Raw genomic sequence first — 22,633 nt, 5'->3', positions numbered from 1 at the left:
AAAGTTAAACTTTTCCAACTTCCATTGAGAGTATGAGACATTACAGCCTGCAGCTTTTGATTGGTCTGAAATCCATCAGGGGCGGGTGGAGTGCTGGGACCCTCGTGTGCGGAGCCGGGTGGGCACACTGGACTGTGCCCTGAGCAGCGTAACTGAAGGAACAGAGTAAGTATTGAGCTGCCACCAGAGAGACTGTATGACAAACACCTGCCAACTGCGTTGCATTATGGTCCAATGTCAAGCTGTTTCAGATCGTTGCACAAAATAGCACTAAGCTTTGTTCACCAACTGGATTTTTCTGTGAAGGAAAAATCCATTTACTGAATGTTTCAAAGCACCATCAGACCTTACCAGTTGCTCCGTTAGTTAAAGTTCATCTGTTCTGATACAGTTATTGGTTCCTTTTGATGAATTTAAACAAAATCCTCTTTTACAGCTAGTTTTCTGTGGACAAGACGGGATGGATACATGATGTGAAATTTCACTTAACATTTGCCAGAAGGCACATGGGAGACATGAGCTATGATTTGTGTTGTTGCAGTATGTCTCATGGCCAATTTGCTACTTTGCTAACTTCATATCTCCTTATACAATTAATAATAATAACTTCATATATCCTCTGGAATGCCATGGGGGAGGTGATGGTCTAGTGGTTACGGTGTTAGACTTGAGTCCAGAAGATCATGGGTTCAAATCCCCACCTGACTGGAAAATCACTAAGGGCCCCCTTGGGCAAGGACTTTAATCCCCTGTTATCCCGGTGTGTAGCGAGTGCCTTGTATGGCAGCACCCTGACATCGGGGTCAATCAATCAATCAATTTTTTTATATAGCGCCAAATCACAACAAACAGTTGCCCCAAGGCGCTTTATATTGTAAGGCAAGGCCATACAATAATTATGTAAAACCCCAACGGTCAAAATGACCCCCTGTGAGCAAGCACTTGGCTACAGTCCCTTACCAAAAAGTAGTATATGCAAGCATGTTTCAAGTATACTTCTAGTTTACTTTTTATATACTTATCAGTACTATTTTTTGGTAAGGGGTGGGAAGGAAAAACTCCCTTTTAACAGGAAGAAACCTCCAGCAGAACCAGGCTCAGGGAGGGGCAGTCTTCTGCTGGGACTGGTTGGGGCTGAGGGAGAGAACCAGGAAAAAGACATGCTGTGGAGGGGAGCAGAGATCGATCACTAATGATTAAATGCAGAGTGGTGCATACAGAGCAAAAAGAGAAAGAAACAGTGCATCATGGGAACCCCCCAGCAGTCTACGTCTATAGCAGCATAACTAAGGGATGGTTCAGGGTCACCTGATCCAGCCCTAACTATAAGCTTTAGCAAAAAGGAAAGTTTTAAGCCTAATCTTAAAAGTAGAGAGGGCGTCTGTCTCCCTGATCTGAATTGGGAGCTGGTTCCACAGGAGAGGAGCCTGAAAGCTGAAGGCTCTGCCTCCCATTCTACTCTTACAAACCCTAGGAACTACAAGTAAGCCTGCAGTCTGAGAGCGAAGCGCTCTATTGGGGTGATATGGTACTACGAGGTCCCTAAGATAAGATGGGACCTGATTATTCAAAACCTTATAAGTAAGAAGAAGAATTTTAAATTCTATTCTAGAATTAACAGGAAGCCAATGAAGAGAGGCCAATATGGGTGAGATATGCTCTCTCCTTCTAGTCCCCGTCAGTACTCTAGCTGCAGCATTTTGAATTAACTGAAGGCTTTTTAGGGAACTTTTAGGTCAACCTGATAATAATGAATTACAATAGTCCAGCCTAGAGGAAATAAATGCATGAATTAGTTTTTCAGCATCACTCTGAGACAAGACCTTTCTGATTTTAAAGATATTGCGTAAATGCAAAAAAGCAGTCCTACATATTTGTTTAATATGTGCTTTGAATGACATATCCTGATCAAAAATGACTCCAAGATTTCTCACAGTATTACTAGAGGTCAGGGTAATGCCATCCAGAGTAAGGATCTGGTTAGACACCATGTTTCTAAGATTTGTGGGGCCAAGTACAATAACTTCAGTTTTATCTGAGTTTAAAAGCAGGAAATTAGAGGTCATCCATGTCTTTATGTCTGTAAGACAATCCTGCAGTTTAGCTAATTGGTGTGTGTCCTCTGGCTTCATGGATAGATAAAGCTGGGTATCATCTGCGTAACAATGAAAATTTAAGCAATACCGTCTAATAATACTGCCTAAGGGAAGCATGTATAAAGTGAATAAAATTGGTCCTAGCACAGAACCTTGTGGAACTCCATAATTAACTTTAGTCTGTGAAGACGATTCCCCATTTACATGAACAAATTGTAATCTATTAGACAAATATGATTCAAACCACCGCAGCGCAGTGCCTTTAATACCTATGGCATGCTCTAATCTCTGTAATAAAATTTTATGGTCAACAGTATCAAAAGCAGCACTGAGGTCTAACAGAACAAGCACAGAGATGAGTCCACTGTCCGAGGCCATAAGAAGATCATTTGTAACCTTCACTAATGCTGTTTCTGTACTATGATGAATTCTAAAACCTGACTGAAACTCTTCAAATAGACCATTCCTCTGCAGATGATCAGTTAGCTATTTTACAACTACCCTTTCAAGAATTTTTGAGAGAAAAGGAAGGTTGGAGATTGGCCTATAATTAGCTAAGATAGCTGGGTCAAGTGATGGCTTTTTAAGTAATGGTTTAATTACTGCCACCTTAAAAGCCTGTGGTACATAGCCAACTAACAAAGATAGATTGATCATATTTAAGATCGAAGCATTAAATAATGGTAGGGCTTCCTTGAGCAGCCTGGTAGGAATGGGGTCTAATAAACATGTTGATGGTTTGGATGAAGTAACTAATGAAAATAACTCAGACAGAACAATCGGAGAGAAAGAGTCTAACCAAATACCGGCATCACTGAAAGCAGCCAAAGATAACGATACGTCTTTGGGATGGTTATGAGTAATTTTTTCTCTAATAGTTAAAATTTTGTTAGCAAAGAAAGTCATGAAGTCATTACTAGTTAAAGTTAATGGAATACTCAGCTCAATAGAGCTCTGACTCTTTGTCAGCCTGGCTACAGTACTGAAAAGAAACCTGGGGTTGTTCTTATTTTCTTCAATTAGTGATGAGTAGAAAGATGTCCTAGCTTTACGGAGGGCTTTTTTATAGAGCAACAGACTCTTTTTCCAGGCTAAGTGAAGATCTTCTAAATTAGTGAGACGCCATTTCCTCTCCAACTTACGGGTTATCTGCTTTAAGCTACGAGTTTGTGAGTTATACCACGGAGTCAGACACTTCTGATTTAAAGCTCTCTTTTTCAGAGGAGCTACAGCATCCAAAGTTGTCTTCAATGAGGATGTAAAACTACTGACGAGATACTCTATCTCCCTTACAGAGTTTAGGTAGCTACTCTGCACTGTGTTGGTATATGGCATTAGAGAACATAAAGAAGGAATCATATCCTTAAACCTAGTTACAGCGCTTTCTGAAAGACTTCTAGTGTAATGAAACTTATTCCCCACTGCTGGGTAGTCCATCAGAGTAAATGTAAATGTTATTAAGAAATGATCAGACAGAAGGGAGTTTTCAGGGAATACTGTTAAGTCTTCTATTTCCATACCATAAGTCAGAACAAGATCTAAGATATGATTAAAGTGGTGGGTGGACTCATTTACTTTTTGAGCAAAGCCAATAGAGTCTAATAATAGATTAAATGCAGTGTTGAGGCTGTCATTCTCAGCATCTGTGTGGATGTTAAAATTGCCCACTATAATTATCTTATCTGAGCTAAGCACTAAGTCAGTCAAAAGGTCTGAAAATTCACAGAGAAACTCACAGTAACGACCAGGTGGACGATAGATAATAACAAATAAAACTGGTTTTTGGGACTTCCAATTTGGATGGACAAGACTAAGAGACAAGCTTTCAAATGAATTAAAGCTCTGTCTGGGTTTTTGATTAATTAATAAGCTGGAATGGAAGATTGCTGCTAATCCTCCGCCCCGGCCCGTGCTACGAGCATTCTGACAGTTAGTGTGACTCGGGGGTGTTGACTCATTTAAACTAACATTCATCCTGCTGTAACCAGGTTTCTGTTAGGCAGAATAAATCAATATGTTGATCAATTATTATATCATTTACCAACAGGGACTTAGAAGAGAGAGACCTAATGTTTAATAGACCACATTTAACTGTTTTAGTCTGTGGTGCAGTTGAAGGTGCTATATTATTTTTTCTTTTTGAATTTTTATGCTTAAATAGATTTTTGCTGGTTATTGGTAGTCTGGGAGCAGACACCGTCTCTACGGGGATGGGGTAATGAGGGGATGGCAGGGGGAGAGAAGCTGCAGAGAGGTGTGTAAGACTACAACTCTGCTTCCTGGTCCCAACCCTGGATAGTCACGGTTTGGAGGATTTAAGAAAATTGGCCAGATTTCTAGAAATGAGAGCTGCTCCATCCAAAGTTGGATGGATGCCGTCTCTCCTAACAAGACCAGGTTTTCCCCAGAAGCTTTGCCAATTATCTATGAAGCCCACCTCATTTTTTGGACACCACTCAGACAGCCAGCAATTCAAGGAGAACATGCGGCTAAACATGTCACTCCCGGTCCGATTGGAGAGGGGCCCAGAGAAAACTACAGAGTCCGACATTGTTATTGCAAAGTTACACACCGATTTAATGTTAATTTTAGTGACCTCCGATTGGCGTAACCGGGTGTCATTACTGCCGACGTGAATTACAGTCTTACCAAATTTACGCTTAGCCTTAGCCAGCAGTTTCAAATTTCCTTCAATGTCGCCTGCTCTGGCCCCCGGAAGACAACTGACTATGGTTGCTGGTGTCGCTAACTTCACATTTCTCAAAACAGAGTCGCCAATAACCAGAGATTGATCCTCGGCGGGTGTGTCGTCGAGTGGGGGAAAAACGGTTAGAGATGTGAACGGGTTGGCGGTGTACACGGGGCTTCTGTTTAGGGCTACGCTTCCTCCTCACAGTCACCCAGTCAGCCTGCTTTCCCGGCTGCTCGGGATCTGCCAGGGGGTAACTAACGGCGGGTAAGCTACCTTGGTCCGCACCGACTACAGGGGCCTGGCTAGCTGTAGAATGTGAATGTGAGGCATAATTGTAAAGCACTTTGAGTGTCTGATGCAGATGGAAAAGCGCTACATAAATGCAGTCCATTTACCATTTTTATTTACCATGATGCATACTGTTCTTTTGCTCACCACACTACACAGACAAAACACAGTTTTACTTTTGCACATACCCTTTCAGACAATGCAACATGTGCAGTCACTGCATATAAATGTCAAATGCAACATCTTTCAACCAATCACATAACTTTACTGATCCACGATGAGGGCAATGGCCCACCCATCTGGGTGCGGAGTTGGAGAGCAGGCGGAAGAGCAGGCAGAGCACTGTGTGTTCAGCTTGCAAGCTAAAGGACCAACTTTCTGTTCAGTGAAGGCATCTTTTCAATACAACATCTAAAACCGAAGTCCGTTTGCTGTTAGTTTTTGAGTCTTCTGGGAAAAATCAGGAAAAACCGCCCCAGCAAACCTGGTGCCAAAACCCGGGAAGATGTGGGCTTTGTACCGAATCAAACAGGTGGTTCTTAAATGCTGGACTTTCAGGGCCTTTCTGTTATATTGTTATATTGACTTCGTTCCATGTTCTATTTCAACATGAATCTGATGCCAGAGGTCAAAGTTGCAGTCTGCAGTTCCTCACATTACACAAGCCTTTAACTCCTTCAGCATTGGCCTGGGTGTCTTGTTGGCTTCCCTCACTCCTCTCCTACTTGTATATTCATTGAATTTTTGAGAACTGCCTGCTCCAAACAGTTTTTCCACTCAGTAACGTACTGTTTGTGAATGAAGCGCATTACGTATTCAGTGATTTAGAAATGTTCATGTATCCATCCCCTGACTTGTATCATGAAAACTGGCTGTAAATGTGATGATTTACTGTTTATTCATCAAAGGGTGCCAATAACTGTTGAGCATGCATTGTATGTCTTTCCCCCCCCCCCCCCCCCCCCCCCCCAAAAAAAAAGTATTAAAGCACTTTATTGCCTTTGGCCGCTTTTGTAAATATTCTGATTATCTGAAATTGGTTTATTTGCATTCACTTTCAACATATTTGAACTTCTGTTCTTAAAATAAAGGGGTGTAATCATTATGACCAGAACTATACATTGTCAACCTGTTCATATGGTAATTTTGTTGTTTACAGAGTTCAAAGCTTACCCTCAGTCAGTGCGCTGAAGTTCAATGGTTCCCTCACCATGGCAGTTGGCACGAGCACAGGACAGGTAAGCTATACAGACTGTCTTTGGGAAATGCCCGTCTTGTCTCCCACAAGACAGCAACTTGACCTTTTACCTTTGTGATGAGTAGACTCTTTTGGGGAATATAAACTTACAGGTAAATCAGTCTGTTTATAGTCCAGTCATTTTTGAGTTAATATCTCTGTCTGTGTCACAACACAAAATCATCAGTGGTTAGATTTTGTTTTCTTTCTTTAGTCAGCTCACAAAAAACAAACAAAAAAACGCCAGTGTTCAGAAACAGCCACTCAGTGTGGAAGGCAGCTGATAGTTTGATGGCTCTCGAGTGGTTGTTTGTGATTGAAAATGTTGAAACTCATGCAGACACGGAGAGAACACGCAAACTCCACACAGAAAGGCTGGGAAGCGATCACACAACCTTCTTGCTGTGAGGCACCAGTGCTAACCACTAAGCCACTGTACCGTGTATGTATATTTTATTTTTTTATTTATTTGATTTCATTTATATAGCGCCAAATCACAACAGAGTTGCCTCAAAGCGCTTCACACAGGTAATGTCTAACCTTACCAACCCCCAGAGCAACAGTGGTAAGGAAAAACTCCCTCTGAGGAAGAAACCTCAAGCAGACCAGACTCAAAGGCGTGACCCTCTGCTTGGGCCATGATACAGACATAAATTACAGAACAATTCACAGAACAATTCACGGACGAATATACAAGAAATGCTATTGGCGCACAGGAAAGGAGGATCACTAACACAAATACAACTCTCATCTCTGGATGGAGCTGCACCTTAAACATAGAGAAAAAACAGAATCGGGCATCATAAAGACAAAAAATACTGTAAATTTGCCAGCATTAAACAAGAAAAACAGAAATACTAAGGTGATCACCGGCCACTAGCCCTAAACTTCACTAAAAGACCCAGAATTTAGGTAAAGTTGAGGCCGCAGCCCGCTCCAATTACTAATAAATTAATTAAGAGAGTAAAAAGCGTAAAACAAAACTGTACCAGTATGCTAGCCATATGAAAAGGAAAATAAATGCGTCTTAAGTCTGGACTTGAAAATCTCCACAGAATCCGACTGTTTTATTGATGCAGGGAGATCATTCCACAGAACAGGGGCACAATAAGAGAAAGCTCTGTGACCTGCAGACTTCTTATTCACCTTAGGGACACAAAGTAGTCCTGCACCCTGAGAACGTAAAGCCCAGGCCGGTACGTAAGGTTTAATTAGGTCAGCTAGGTAGGGGGGTGCCAGTCCATTAATAATTTTATAGACTAGTAGCACAGCCTTAAAATCTGATCTCACTGGGACAGGAAGCCAGTGAAGAGACGCCAAAATGGGTGTAATGTGGTCGAACCTTCTGCTTCGTGTCAAAAGTCTGGCTGCAGCAATTTGAACCAATTGGAGACCCCTAATGCTGGACTGTGGTAAACCAGAAAATAGAACATTGCAGTAGTCCAATCTTGAAGAGAGAAATGCATGGATCAGGGTCTCAGCATCAGCCATAGACAGGATGGGACGAATCTTCGCTATATTTCGCAGGTGGAGGAAAGCAGTCCTAGTAATATTTCTAATGTGGAGGCCAAAGGACAACGAAGGATCAAAAATTACCGCAAGGTTCCTCACTTTGTCAGTGTGATGTATGACACACGAGCCGAGGCTGAGCGTTAACTGGTCAAATTGATGCCAATGTCTCACTGGACCAAGAACCATCAATTCAGTCTTATCAGAGTTTAAAAGTAGGCTATAGTAGCCTGTATAAATGCATAGGCTCGCCAATATCATCATCATCATTATTATTATTACTATAATCCAGATCCTGTCAGTTCTTTGTGATTTTCTTTGAAGAAGATTTAATAGAAGTACAGAGCAGAAACTGATTTCTTGAAGACAGCAGTCATGCGATGATGTTTTTTCAATCACTGAAATGGTTTTTAATTAATAAAAATTACAGTAGACACAATCGACGCATGCTGTCAGTCCATGAATGATTCACAGCTGCACACATATTTGGCTGCTCTGTTATTTTGATGCCAGGCTACATTTGAAGCTAAAATTAAAATAATTTTTTTGGGGGGGGTGATCAGTGAGTGGGGTAAAAATCAACTGCAGTTGATCTGACTGGTGTAGTGGGGGTGTGAACAGCTCCATGTGTCATGAGTGGAAATTCTCATTGCTCACATGTTCTGACTGGAGCCAGGAATGATTGAATTGAACTAGATTGAATTGAACATTTGACACATTGCATTCTTGGTCTATTTTTGCCTGTATGTGATGGGGAGAATTTCAGGCTGTCAAGGGCACATGTAGATGTTTACCTGAAGATATTTGACTACCACCTGTGCAGCTTTGCAACAAACGTTGATCAAGAGTTAGCAGGAGGTGGTAATGGTAGAAAATATATTTTTTGTCAAATATGCTTACATCCACTTCAGAGATTGTGCATTGTGTAATTTGGGAGATATTTCATATAGGAAGTGGGTGTCTACCATGATAAAAAAAACCCCACCCCATGCAAAAAAGAAAATTGCAATATATACTATAATTTTAACATCTTTCAAAATATTAGAATGTAATTGTTTTGACTTCATGATTAGTTTTGATGAACCCTGCATTGAACACAACATTCAAGTTTATGATATATAATGCTCCTGACTTGGTAGTACTTGTTTTAGAGAAGTCACAAAAGCTACATAAGTACTGATATTATTACACTGATCATGCAATTACACATGTAATTTCAAGTCACAGCATGGCAAGTTGTAGTAAATCAAGTGTCATGGCCAAGCCAAAAACAAGATCTCAGGCTAAAGAATTTGATAAAACCTTTGACAAAGGTTTGTTTTTAAAGTTTTTGAAGAGCATGGCCTCCTCCTAAGTTCTGTTATTCACACAGTGTGACTGAAATAAAACCTTTGACAATGGTTTATGTTTTTAAACTTTTTGAACTCTCTCACAGATCCCGAGCAGCCGGGAAAGCAGGCCGACTGGGTGACTGTGAGGAGGAAGCGTAGTTCTAAACAGAAGCTCCGTGTACACCGCCAACCCGTTTACATTTCTAACCGTTTTTCCCCACTCGACGACACACCCGCCGAGGATCAAACTCTGGTTATTGGCGACTCTGTTTTGAGAAATGTGAAGTTAGCGACACCAGCAACCATAGTCAATTGTCTTCCGGGGGCCAGAGCAGGCGACATTGAAGGAAAATTTGAAACTGCTGGCTAAGACTAAGCGTAAATTTGGTAAAATTGTAATTCAAGTTGGCAGTAATGACACCCAGTTACGCCAATCGGAGGTCACTAAAATTAACATTGAATCGGTGTGTAACTTTGCAAAAACAATGTCGGACTCTGTAGTTTTCTTTGGGCCCCTCTCCAATCGGACCGGGAGTGACATGTTTAGCCGCATGTTCTCCTTGAATTGCTGGCTGTCTGAGTGGTGTCCAAAAAATGAGGTGGGCTTCATAGATAATTGGCAAAGCTTCTGGGGAAAACCTGGTCTTGTTAGGAGAGATGGCATCCATCCCACTTTGGATGGAGCAGCTCTCATTTCTAGAAATCTGGCCAATTTTCTTAAATCCTGCAAACCGTGACTATCCAGGGTTTGGACCAGAAAGCAGAGTTGTAGTCTTAGACACCTCTCTGCAGCTTCTCTCCCCCTGCCATCCCCTCATTACCCCATCCCCGTAGAGACGGTGCCTGCTCCCAGACCACCAATAACCAGCAAAAATCTATTTAAGCATAAAAATTCAAAAAGAAAAAATAATATAGCACCTTCAACTGCACCACAGACTAAAACAGTTAAATGTGGTCTATTAAACATTAGGTCTCTCTCTTCTAAGTCCCTGTTAGTAAATGATATAATAATTGATCAACATATTGATTTATTCTGCCTAACAGAAGCCTGGTTACAGCAGGATGAATATGTTAGTTTAAATGAGTCAACACCCCCGAGTCACACTAACTGCCAGAATGCTCGTAGCACGGGCCGAGGCGGAGGATTAGCAGCAATCTTCCATTCCAGCTTATTAATTAATCAAAAACCCAGACAGAGCTTTAATTCATTTGAAAGCTTGACTCTTAGTCTTGTCCATCCAAATTGGAAGTCCCAAAAACCAGTTTTATTTGTTATTATCTATCATCCACCTGGTCGTTACTGTGAGTTTCTCTGTGAATTTTCAGACCTTTTGTCTGACTTAGTGCTTAGCTCAGATAAGATAATTATAGTGGGCGATTTTAACATCCACACAGATGCTGAGAATGACAGCCTCAACACTGCATTTAATCTATTATTAGACTCAATTGGCTTTGCTCAAAAAGTAAATGAGTCCACCCACCACTTTAATCATATCTTAGATCTTGTTCTGACTTATGGTATGGAAATAGAAGACTTAACAGTATTCCCTGAAAACTCCCTTCTGTCTGATCATTTCTTAATAACATTTACATTTACTCTGATGGACTACCCAGCAGTGGGGATAAGTTTCATTACACTAGAAGTCTTTCAGAAAGCGCTGTAACTAGGTTTAAGGATATGATTCCTTCTTTATGTTCTCTAATGTCATATACCAACACAGTGCAGAGTAGCTACCTAAACTCTGTAAGTGAGATAGAGTATCTCGTCAATAGTTTTACATCCTCATTGAAGACAACTTTGGATGCTGTAGCTCCTCTGAAAAAGAGCTTTAAATCAGAAGTGCCTGACTCCGTGGTATAGCTCACAAACTCGCAGCTTAAAGCAGATAACCCGTAAGTTGGAGAGGAAATGGCGTCTCACTAATTTAGAAGATCTTCACTTAGTCTGGAAAAAGAGTCTGTTGCTCTATAAAAAAAAAAAAGCCCTCCATAAAGCTAGGACATCTTACTACTCATCACTAATTGAAGAAAATAAGAACAACCCCAGGTTTCTTTTCAGCACTGTAGCCAGGCTGACAAAGAGTCAGAGCTCTATTGAGCCGAGTATTCCTTTAACTTTAACTAGTAATGACTTCATGACTTTCTTTGCTAATAAAATTTTAACTATTAGAGAAAAAATTACTCATAACCATCCCAAAGACGTATCGTTATCTTTGGCTGCTTTCAGTGATGCCGGTATTTGGTTAGACTCTTTCTCTCAGATTGTTCTGTCTGAGTTATTTTCATTAGTTACTTCATCCAAACCATCAACATGTCTATTAGACCCCATTCCTACCAGGCTGCTCAAGGAAGCCCTACCATTATTTAATGCTTCAATCTTAAATATGATCAATCTATCTTTATTAGTTGGCTATGTACCACAGGCTTTTAAGGTGGCAGTAATTAAACCATTACTTAAAAAGCCATCACTTGACCCAACTATCTTAGCTAATTATAGGCCAATCTCCAACCTTCCTTTTCTCTCAAAAATTCTTGAAAGGGTAGTTGTAAAACAGCTAACTGATCATCTGCAGAGGAATGGTCTATTTGAAGAGTTTCAGTCAGGTTTTAGAACTCATCATAGTACAAAAACAGCATTAGTGAAGGTTACAAATGATCTTCTTATGGCCTCAGACAGTGGACTCATCTCTGTGCTTGTTCTGTTAGACCTCAGTGCTGCTTTTGATACTGTTGACCATAACATTTTATTACAGAGATTAGAGCATGCCATAGGTATTAAAGGCACTGCGCTGCGGTGGTTTGAATCATATTTATCTAATAGATTACAATTTGTTCATGTAAATGGGGAATCTTCTTCACAGACTAAGGTTAATTATGGAGTTCCACAAGGTTCTGTGCTAGGACCAATTTTATTCACTTTATACATGCTTCCCTTAGGTAGTATTATTAGACGGCATTGCTTAAATTTTCATTGTTACGCAGATAATACCCAGCTTTATCTATCCATGAAGCCAGAGGACACACACCAATTAGCTAAGCTGCAGGATTGTCTTACAGACATAAAGACATGGATGACCTCTAATTTCCTGCTTTTAAACTCAGATAAAACTGAAGTTATTGTACTTGGCCCCACAAATCTTAGAAACATGGTGTCTAACCAGATCCTTACTCTGGATGGCATTACCCTGACCTCTAGTAATACTGTGAGAAATCTTGGAGTCATTTTTGATCAGGATATGTCATTCAAAGCGCATATTAAACAAATATGTAGGACTGCTTTTTTGCATTTACGCAATATCTCTAAAATTAGAAAGGTCTTGTCTCAGAGTGATGCTGAAAAACTAATTCATGCATTTATTTCCTCTAGGCTGGACTATTGTAATTCATTATTATCAGGTTGTCCTAAAAGTTCCCTGAAAAGCCTTCAGTTAATTCAAAATGCTGCAGCTAGAGTGCTGACGGGGACTAGAAGGAGAGAGCATATCTCACCCATATTGGCCTCTCTTCATTGGCTTCCTGTTAATTCTAGAATAGAATTTAAAATTCATTCTTCTTCTTACTTATAAGGTTTTGAATAATCAGGTCCCATCTTATCTTAGGGACCTCATAGTACCATATCACCCCAGCTTTCAGGCTCCTCTCCTGTGGAACCAGCTCCCAATTCAGATCAGGGAGACAGACACCCTCTCTACTTTTAAGATTAGGCTTAAAACTTTCCTTTTTGCTAAAGCTTATAGTTAGGGCTGGATCAGGTGACCCTGAACCATCCCTTAGTTATGCTGCTATAGACTTAGACTGCTGGGGGGTTCCCATGATGCACTGAGTGTTTCTTTCTCTTTTTGCTCTGTATGCACCACTCTGCATTTAATCATTAGTGATTGATCTCTGCTCCCCTCCACAGCATGTCTTTTTCCTGGTTCTCTCCCTCAGCCCCAACCAGTCCCAGCAGAGGACTGCCCCTCCCTGAGCCTGGTTCTGCTGGAGGTTTCTTCCTGTTAAAAGGGAGTTTTTCCTTCCCACTGTCGCCAAGTGCTTGCTCACAGCGGGTCGTTTTGACCGTTGGGGTTTTTACGTAATTATTGTATGGCCTTGCCTTACAATATAAAGCGCCTTGGGGCAACTGTTTGTTGTGATTTGGCGCTATATAAATAAAATTTATTGATTGATTGATTGATTGATTGATTGAAGAGCATGGCCTCCTCCTAAGTTATGTTATTCACACAGTGTTACTGAAATAAACCCTTTGTGAAAGAATTGTGTTTATAAAGTTTTTGAAGAGCATGGACAAACTTTACACGTTTAAGCCAGATAATTGAAAATAGACCATACTTTGTTACATTCAAGGGGTGGGGGGGTTGTTTTCAAGATATAGGATTAATTTTGATGCCAAAATGTTGGTATTAATACTGTGAATCATTTCCCAAGTGGATGTATTGCAATTCTGACTTGTGATTTTACCACCTCCTGCTATCAAGAGTGAACTCAAAAGGCACAGGAATTACTATATGACTGTTCAGACTGAGGTTGCATTGCAAAAATAAAAAAAATCAGACCTATATCTGCTTCACTTTTTGTTGCAATTTTGCTTTTTGTTGTGATATTTAAAATAATTAGAATTTTTTTTTTTTTTAAATTAGAATTTTTTTTTACATGAAAATATGTTCAAATTTATCAAGTCAGACATTAAAGCTATCTCAAGTTAGTTTCATATTTGGTGACATCTGTCTTTACATCTGAGGTCCACTGATATATAAAATAATCTGATATTTCTGGTAATGATGAACAGACTTTTACTGGATCTGCTGTGGCGACTGTGACCAAAAACAGAGGCAGCCGGAACAACGTTGAAGTGACTTTTGTGTGTAATTAGTCCCTGGCATAGACACTGGGGGCGAGTTGATCATTAACGAGGCTTGGTTTTTGAACTTATCAGTTCCAGAAGGTGTTTTGAAAAAGGTCGGCTTTTCACTGTAATCAAAGGATGAAGCGGCAGCAGGGCGATATACTTATACTATATGTGCTGTAATTTTGAATGCTTTGTTTTTCTGAAGGTGTTGTTGTATGACCTACGCTCCAGCCTCCCCCTGCTGGTTAAAGACCACTACTACAACCTGCCAATTAAGTCGCTCAATTTCCATGAGCAGCTGGACCTGGTTTTATCTGCCGACTGTAAGATTATAAAAATCTGGAACAAAGACACGGTAAGACTGACATTTAGCAGTTACATTTGTTTTCATTCTCATTATGTATTAACTAACAGGTGTTGTCATACCCATGAATCCATGCAAACCGTGGCGCTGATCACAGAAACCTTAATTGTGGTTTAATTGTTTAACGAATCCAGTCTAACCTGGTTAGTATAGTTTTGTTGTCACAACCTGTTTTCTTTACCACAGGGCAAAGTGTTCTCTTCCATACAGCCTCAAGCCGACATCAATGATGTTTGTCTGTACCCTAAATCAGGTAAGAATAATGTGTGAATGAAGCACTGCTAATGTGGTCACTGAGGTCATTTGGCAGTTTTTATCTTACATGGATTTGATCCTAATGTAGATTACAGTGGTTATAGAACTGAATTTATTTTTATGAAAATTCATTCATCTTTTCCATGGTCCTCTGTCAGAAAAGGGTGAATTGTCCCCTTTGGGTCAGGTGAGAGTTTTTGCCCCAAGTGGAGGAATTTAATTACCTCAGGGTCTTGTTCGTGAGTGAGAATAAGTTGGAGTATGAGAGACGGATTGGGGAGCGGCATCTGATGTTTTACGCACGCTGACCATCATGGTGAAGAGTGTCTTGCCTTCTGGCAAGATACTCAATTTAGGCTGTAAGAATATACTCGTATAACATATTTTAACCAGATAAAAAGCCCATTGAGATTGAAACCTCTTGTACAGGGGTGACCTGGCCAAGAAAGGCAGGAGCACACATAATAGACAGGTTTACATCATCAAGAGAACCTTAAAAACAAATAAAATACAAACAATATACAGATAAAACAGTCAGCTTGGTCATTGTAACAATGTATAAGATAATACATTAAAATTTAGAAACATGGGCATCTGGAAAGTATTCACAGTTACAGCCTTATTCCAAAATGGATGCAAGTTATTTTTTCCTCAAACTTCTACACGCAATACCCCATAATGACAAAAAGATTTTATTAAAAATAAAAAAACTAAGAAATCACATGTAAATAAATATTCATAGTCTGCCTTGAAGCTCAAAATTGAGCTCAGGTGCCTCCTGTTTCCACTGATCATCCCTGAGATGTTTCGACAGCTTAATTGGAGTCCACCTGGGGTAAATTCAGTTGATTGGACATGATTTGGAAAGACACACACCAATCTACATATAAGGTCCCACATTTGGTGTGTCAGAGCACACACCAAGCATGAAGTCAAAGGCATTGTCTGTAGACCTCTGAGACAGGAATGGCTTGAGGCACAAATCTGGAGAAGCATACAGAAACATATCTGCTGCTTTGAAGGTCCCAATGAGCACAGTGTACTCCATCATCTGTAAATGGAAGACTGTCGAATCCACCAGGACTCTTCCTAGAGCTGGCCGCCCATCTAAACTGAGTGATCAGGGAGAAGGGCCTTAGTCAGAGAGGTGACCAAGAACCCGATGGTCACTATGTCAGAGCTCCAGCAGTCCTTTGTGGAGAGAGGAGAACCTCCCAGAAGGGCAACCATCTCTGCAGCAGTCCACCAATCAGGCGTGTATGGTAGAGTAACCAGATGGAAGCCACTCTTTAGTAAAAGGCACATGGCAGCCCACCTGGAGTTTGACAAAAGGCACCTGAAGGACTCAGACCAGGAGAAACAAACTTTTCTGGTCTGATGAGACAAAGATTGAACTCTTTGGTGTGAATGCCAGATGTCATGTTTGGAGGAAACCAAGCAACATCCCTACAGTGAAGCATGGTGGTGGCAGCATCATGCTGTAGGGATGTTTTTCAGCAGCAGGAACTGGGAGACTAGTCAGGATTGAGGGAAAGATGAATGCAGCAATGCACAGAGACATCCTGGATGAAAACCTGCTCCAGAGCACTCTTGACCTCAGACTGGCGCGACAGTTCATCTTTCAGCAGGACAATGACCCTAAGCATACAGCCAAGATATCAAAGGAGTGGCTTCAGGACAACTCTGTGAATGTCCTTGAGTGGTCCAGCCAGAGTCCAGACCTGAATCTGATTGAACATCTCTGGAGAGATCTGAAAATGGCTGTACACCGACGCTCCACATCCAACCTGATGGAGCTTGAGAGGTGCTGCAAAGAGGAATAGACAAAACTGTCCAAAGATAGGTGCACCAAGCTTGTGGCATCATATTCAAGAAGACCTGAGGCTGTAATTGCTGCCAAAGGTACATCAACAAAGTTTTGAACAAAGGTTGTGAATACTTATGCACATGTGATTTCATAGTTTTTTATTTTTAATAAATTTGCAAACAAATTCTAAAAACTTTTTCATGTTGTCATCATGGAGTGTTGTGAGTAGAAGGTTGAGGGAAAATTTGAATTTCTGCCATTTTGGAATAAGGCTGTAACATAATGGCATTCTGAGTGCAGTCCAAACAGTCAGACACAGTTGTGCGGTCGCCCCAAATGTTGCTCATGTTCAAAACATTTGTGGTGCAGTCGAAGTCGAAAAATATCGAACGCCAGTCGAAGCGTGGCTGACTGCATTCTAAACAATTGGACGGCGTGAAGACGGCATTCGTGGCATTCTGATCGTGTTTGGGGGTGGGGGGTGTCGGTGCAGCATGTTTCTGCCACTTTGAACCTGGCTGAATGTCCCAAATGTGCCTGAATGCACCGCGAGAGCTGCTGCAATATATTCTGCCCAACTGCTATCAGACCGCGATTGTACGGCTTGTAAGTGCGTTCTTATTTGTTCTTACTGCATTCTGGCAGCTGTCCAGGTACCCTTAGTGTTCCACCTATATTTGTGCTACGTCCGGAGGCTCATGCACACAGCATGTACACGACTCTGTCAGGGCGGGGCAGAGCGCAGTCTGGGTATTTGGACGGTTGTCCTCCACAATTCTTATTCTCTCCCAGATTGGCTCGTATTTTGGTTTTTTGACATTCCGCCTGATTTGGCTCGGCTCGTGCTCATAAGTACTAAGTGTGATGGGGCCCCAACAGTTGGTTTATTTTTGGCAAAATTGTAAATGCTACGTGCAGAATAAAGTGATTTTCATTAAATGTCATTGTTTGAATATTAGATTTATTATTTTTCACGATGGAAGGGTTCAATATATGTGGATAGTTCAAGAACTGTTGTAAATTTGAGTATTTGACAGCAGTTTGTTTTTATAGTTTCTGGCTATGATAAATGATGTATTTTATTTATTTAAGCATACATTTCAAACTCTCCAGCAGGTTTGTGAGTTCAGAGGATATGTGGCTGTATGTCCTGACACATATTATAGTTTTGTCGTGCACTGTTTGACTCAGATTTAATGCAGCTTCTAATTGATGGCAGTGGAATTGGGAGAATGTGTGTGAATTTGCAGTCACGTTTACTGTTGGGTCTCCAGAAGTGGTTCTTTTCGGGTATCGTTAAGACATGATTTGATCCACCGATATCAGTAGCCTTTTTCCTTAACGATTCATCGGTCCTTCAGAGAGTTGTTCTTGAGGGTGTTTGTCGGGAAAATGATCATTTCTCAACGTTGATTGTACACCCTGCAGCGGGTCTGTGATCAACCGCTTCTGCAGCATGACTCTGCTTTGAAGCTTGAAGCAATGAAGTGCTCTGACCCGCTGCTTCATTGGTTTTTTGCATTGCTGCTTTTCAGAAGCGGAAAATCCGTTTCTTAACCCCCTCACAAAACCATTAAAATATGTCAATTATGAGTCACTTTTGTGCGGATTAAAGTGACTAACTGGGACTCCTGTCTTGTTGCGAGGAAGAAACGAGAATCATCTTCTGTTCCATCGCTCCAAATGCTGTGCCGCTCCCTACTGAGTCAAGTTAGAACGATAGAGTCCGTTCGGAATTACTAGCTTCAATGCGAATCGCCATTTAAATCAAATGACACCTCTTTCCAAATGTTGTAATACAAACAATAAACTGCAATCAATCAAAATGTTTTTTTTCCTCTCAAAACGAGACGTCCAGCGCTGATGTGCAACAGCCCAAGACTGTGTGGCTGCAGACATGCAGACTCTAGCAGCCGTCTGAGTTCAGCTCAGACGTATGGAGTGACATTGATGCCATTAATGTCTGACTGGAAATGCTTTTAACAAAAACTACAGATTTTGTTTATTTCTATTTATGTTGAGAGATCAAGGACCCAGTGACCAATTTCATATTTATTTACTTTAAGACTCAATAAAATGTTGTTGACATAGAAAACCTGTAAAGCTTATTTTTAGTACACAGAAAATTTACAAGAGGTATTGATAAGGGAATCGGATCAGTAAGCGGAATCAATAATTGTATCGATGTCGATAAAATCTTACCAATACCCATTCCTAGTCATGTTCTCACTTTGCTTGTTCATAGATATTTCTTGACATGATATTGGTTCATTTCTGCTTTAATTTTTCCTCACATTAATTAAACATTCTTCTTCCATCATATCATTGACAGGTATGCTGTTCACTGCCAATGAAGACACCAAGATGAACACATTCTACATCCCGGTGAGTCCAGACATACAGTATTTGCTTCACTTTGAGATTTCCTTCCTTAGGATGGCGTCATTTTTAATGCTTCATGAAACATCATCATCATCATCTAATCACTTCAGGATTTGTAGTCCACACTTCATATCATGTAGGACTAGGGATGGGTATCGAGAACTGGTTCCTTTCGGGTGTCAAGAAATGATTCGATCCACCGACATCAATAAGCTTTGTGCTTAACGATTATGTTATCGGTCCTTCAGAGTGGCCGTTGTTTTGGGGGGTGTTTGTCAGGAAAATGATAATTTCTCTACATTGATTACAGACCCTGCAGCGGGTCCGTAATCAACTTTTCTGCAGCGCGGCTTTGCTTTGAACCTTGAACCAATCGAAGCAGTGGTTCGCAGATTGAAGCAATGCTTCGATCTATTGCTTCGTTTATTCTTTCTTTCTTTCGCTTAATTTTCCCCTGCTAAAACCCTAAAGAGCATACGTCTGTGAGTATTATTTACATTTTCTGTGTTAAACCGACCTGTTATAGTCTTCTGAAACAGTTCATAGATGTATTTTATAACTTAAAAATGGGAGCGATGCTAACGCATTAGCATGTCTGTGGCATTTTCCATGTTAAAAGTTAGCATTAAGCATTTGCAGCTGTCATCACGTTCGGGTACATTTGTTTTCAAATTGTAATATTTCTTAAATTTATTTTTGTTTATATATTACTAATGATTATTATATACAATTTTAATAATAATAATAATTTATTAATTTATATAGCGCCAAATCACGAGTAATCGCCTCAAGGCGCTTCACAAGCATTTAAAAGCAGAATAAAATCAAATAAGATTAAAATACAATAAAAAATTTAACCATAAAAAAATGAAAAGAAGTAAAATAAATAAAATGTATTTAAAAAAGAAAGACACACAATAAAATACTAATGATAAAACAGGGAGAAGAGAGGTGTCTTCAACCTGGCTTTAAAAGTCTCCACAGAGTCCGACTGTCGTATTTGTGCAGGCAGATCATTCCACAGAGCTGGAGCGCGGTGATAAAAAGCTCTGTAACCCGCTGACCTTTTCTTCACCCTCGGCACACACAATAGTTCTGCACCCTGTGAACGCAGAGCCCTTGCCGGCACATAGGACTCAACCAGGCCGGCCAGATAGGGGGGCGCCAGTCCGTGAACAATTTTATAGGCCAATAGTAATACTTTAAAATCCGATCTCAAAGAGACAGGAAGCCAGTGAAGGGATGCCAGAACCGGCATAATATGGTCAAACCTTCTGCTTCGCGTCAGAAGTCTGGCAGCAGCATTTTGAACCAGCTGAAGACCCCTGATGCTGGACTGTGGTAAACCAGAAAACAAAGCATTACAATAGTCCAATCTAGAAGAGACAAACGCATGAACCAGAGTCTCAGCATCAGCCATAGACAGGATGGGATGAATCTTTGCTATATTTCTTAAATGAAAGAAAGCAGTCCTCGTAATGTCCCTAAAGTGGAGGTCAAAGGACAACGTAGGATCAAAAATTACCCCAAGGTTCCTCACTTTGTCAGTATGATGTATAACACATGAACCCAGGCTAAACGCCAGCTGATCAAATTGATGCCGATGTCTTGCTGGACCAAGAACCATCATTTCAGTCTTATCAGAGTTCAATCAATCAATCAATCAATTTTATTTATATAGCGCCAAATCACAACAAACAGTTGCCCCAAGGCGCTTTATATTGTAAGGCAAGGCCATACAGTAATTACGTAAAAACCCCAATGGTCAAAACGACCCCCTGTGAGCAAGCACTTGGCGACAGTGGGAAGGAAAAAAACTCCCTTTTAACAGGAAGAAACCTCCAGCAGAACCAGGCTCAGGGAGGGGCAGTCTTCTGCTGGGACTGGTTGGGGCTGAGGGAGAGAACCAGGAAAAAGACATGCTGTGGAGGGGAGCAGATATCAATCACTAATGATTAAATGCAGAGTGGTGCATACAGAGCAAAAAGAGAAAGAAACACTCAGTGCATCATGGGAACCCCCCAGCAGTCTAACTCTATAGCAGCATAACTAAGGGATGGTTCAGGGTCACCTGATCCAGCCCTAACTATAAGCTTTAGCAAAAAGGAAAGTTTTAAGCCTAATCTTAAAAGTAGAGAGGGTATCTGTCTCCCTGATCTGAATTGGGAGCTGGTTCCACAGGAGAGGAGCCTGAAAGCTGAAGGCTCTGCCTCCCATTCTACTCTTACAAACCCTAGGAACTACAAGTAAGCCTGCAGTCTGAGAGCGAAGCGCTCTATTGGGGTGATATGGTACTATGAGGTCCCTAAGATAAGAAGGGACCTGATTATTCAAAACCTTATAAGTAAGAATAAGAATTTTAAATTCTATTCTAGAATTAACAGGAAGCCAATGAAGAGAGGCCAATATGGGTGAGATATGCTTTCTCCTTCTAGTCCCCGTCAGTACTCTAGCTGCAGCATTTTGAATTAACTGAAGGCTTTTCAGGGAACTTTTAGGTCAACCTGATAATAATGAATTACAATAGTCCAGCCTAGAGGAAATAAATGCATGAATTAGTTTTTCAGCATCACTCTGAGACAAGACCTTTCTAATTTTAGAGATATTGCATAAATGCAAAAAAGCAGTCTTACATATTTGTTTAATATGCGCTTTGAATGACATATCCTGATCAAAAATGACTCCAAGATTTCTCACAGTATTACTAGAGGTCAGGGTAATGCCATCCAGAGTAAGGATCTGGTTAGACACCATGTTTCTAAGATTTGTGGGGCCAAGTACAATAACTTCAGTTTTATCTGAGTTTAAAAGCAGGAAATTAGAGGTCATCCATGTCCTTATGTCTGTAAGACAATCCTGCAGTTTAGCTAATTGGTGTGTGTCCTCTGGCTTCATGGATAGATAAAGCTGGGTATCATCTGTGTAACAATGAAAATTTGAGCAATGCCGTCTAATAATACTGCCTAAGGGAAGCATGTATAAAGTGAATAAAATTGGTCCTAGCACAGAACCTTGTGGAACTCCATAATTAACCTTAGTCTGTGAAGAAGATTCCCCATTTACATGAACAAATTGTAATCTATTAGATAAATATGATTCAAACCACCGCAGCGCAGTGCCTTTAATACCTATGGCATGCTCTAATCTCTGTAATAAAATTTTATGGTCAGCAGTATCAAAAGCAGCACTGAGGTCTAACAGAACAAGCACAGAGATGAGTCCACTGTCTGAGGCCATAAGAAGATCATTTGTAACCTTCACTAATGCTGTTTCTGTACTATGATGAATTCTAAAACCTGACTGAAACTCTTCAAATAGACCATTCCTCTGCAGATGATCAGTTAGCTGTTTTACAACTACCCTTTCAAGAATTTTTGAAAGAAAAGGAAGGTTGGAGATTGGCCTATAATTAGCTAAGATAGCTGGGTCAAGTGATGGCTTTTTAAGTAATGGTTTAATTACTGCCACCTTAAAAGCCTGTGGTACATAGCCAACTAATAAAGATAGATTGATCATATTTAAGATCAAAGCATTAAATAATGGTAGGGCTTCCTTGAGCAGCCTGGTAGGAATGGGGTCTAATAGACATGTTGATGGTTTGGATGAAGTAACTAATGAAAATAACTCAGACAGAACAATCGGAGAGAAAGAGTCTAACCAAATACCGGCATCACTGAAAGCAGCCAAAGATAACGATACGTCTTTGGGATGGTTATGAGTAATTTTTTCTCTAATAGTTAAAATTCTATTAGCAAAGAAAGTCATGAAGTCATTACTAGTTAAAGTTAAAGGAATACTCAGCTCAATAGAGCTCTGACTCTTCGTC

The 22,633-nt window shown here is 40.5% G+C and overlaps 1 protein-coding gene across 3 annotated transcripts in view; it reads left to right on the top strand.

Moving 5' to 3' along the window:
• nol10 (nucleolar protein 10) overlaps window positions 1-22,633 on the top strand; it is a 70,096-nt gene that overhangs the window by 17,009 nt on the left and 30,454 nt on the right. For 2 of the 3 annotated variants that reach the window (XM_034159624.1, XM_034159625.1), the window contains exons 9-13: window positions 80-165; window positions 6,236-6,314; window positions 14,205-14,354; window positions 14,550-14,616; window positions 18,758-18,810. In XM_034159624.1, the coding sequence (XP_034015515.1) occupies window positions 80-165; window positions 6,236-6,314; window positions 14,205-14,354; window positions 14,550-14,616; window positions 18,758-18,810 (435 nt within the window). The remainder of the gene's footprint in view (window positions 1-79; window positions 166-6,235; window positions 6,315-14,204; window positions 14,355-14,549; window positions 14,617-18,757; window positions 18,811-22,633) is intronic. The other variant, XM_034159626.1, reaches the window with a different exon arrangement.

The sequence above is a fragment of the Thalassophryne amazonica genome, chromosome 19 (assembly GCF_902500255.1).
Source record: "Thalassophryne amazonica chromosome 19, fThaAma1.1, whole genome shotgun sequence".
Taxonomy (NCBI): domain Eukaryota; kingdom Metazoa; phylum Chordata; class Actinopteri; order Batrachoidiformes; family Batrachoididae; genus Thalassophryne; species Thalassophryne amazonica.
Note: the sequence above shows the minus strand (reverse complement) of the source record. Positions and strands in the feature narration are given on the sequence as shown.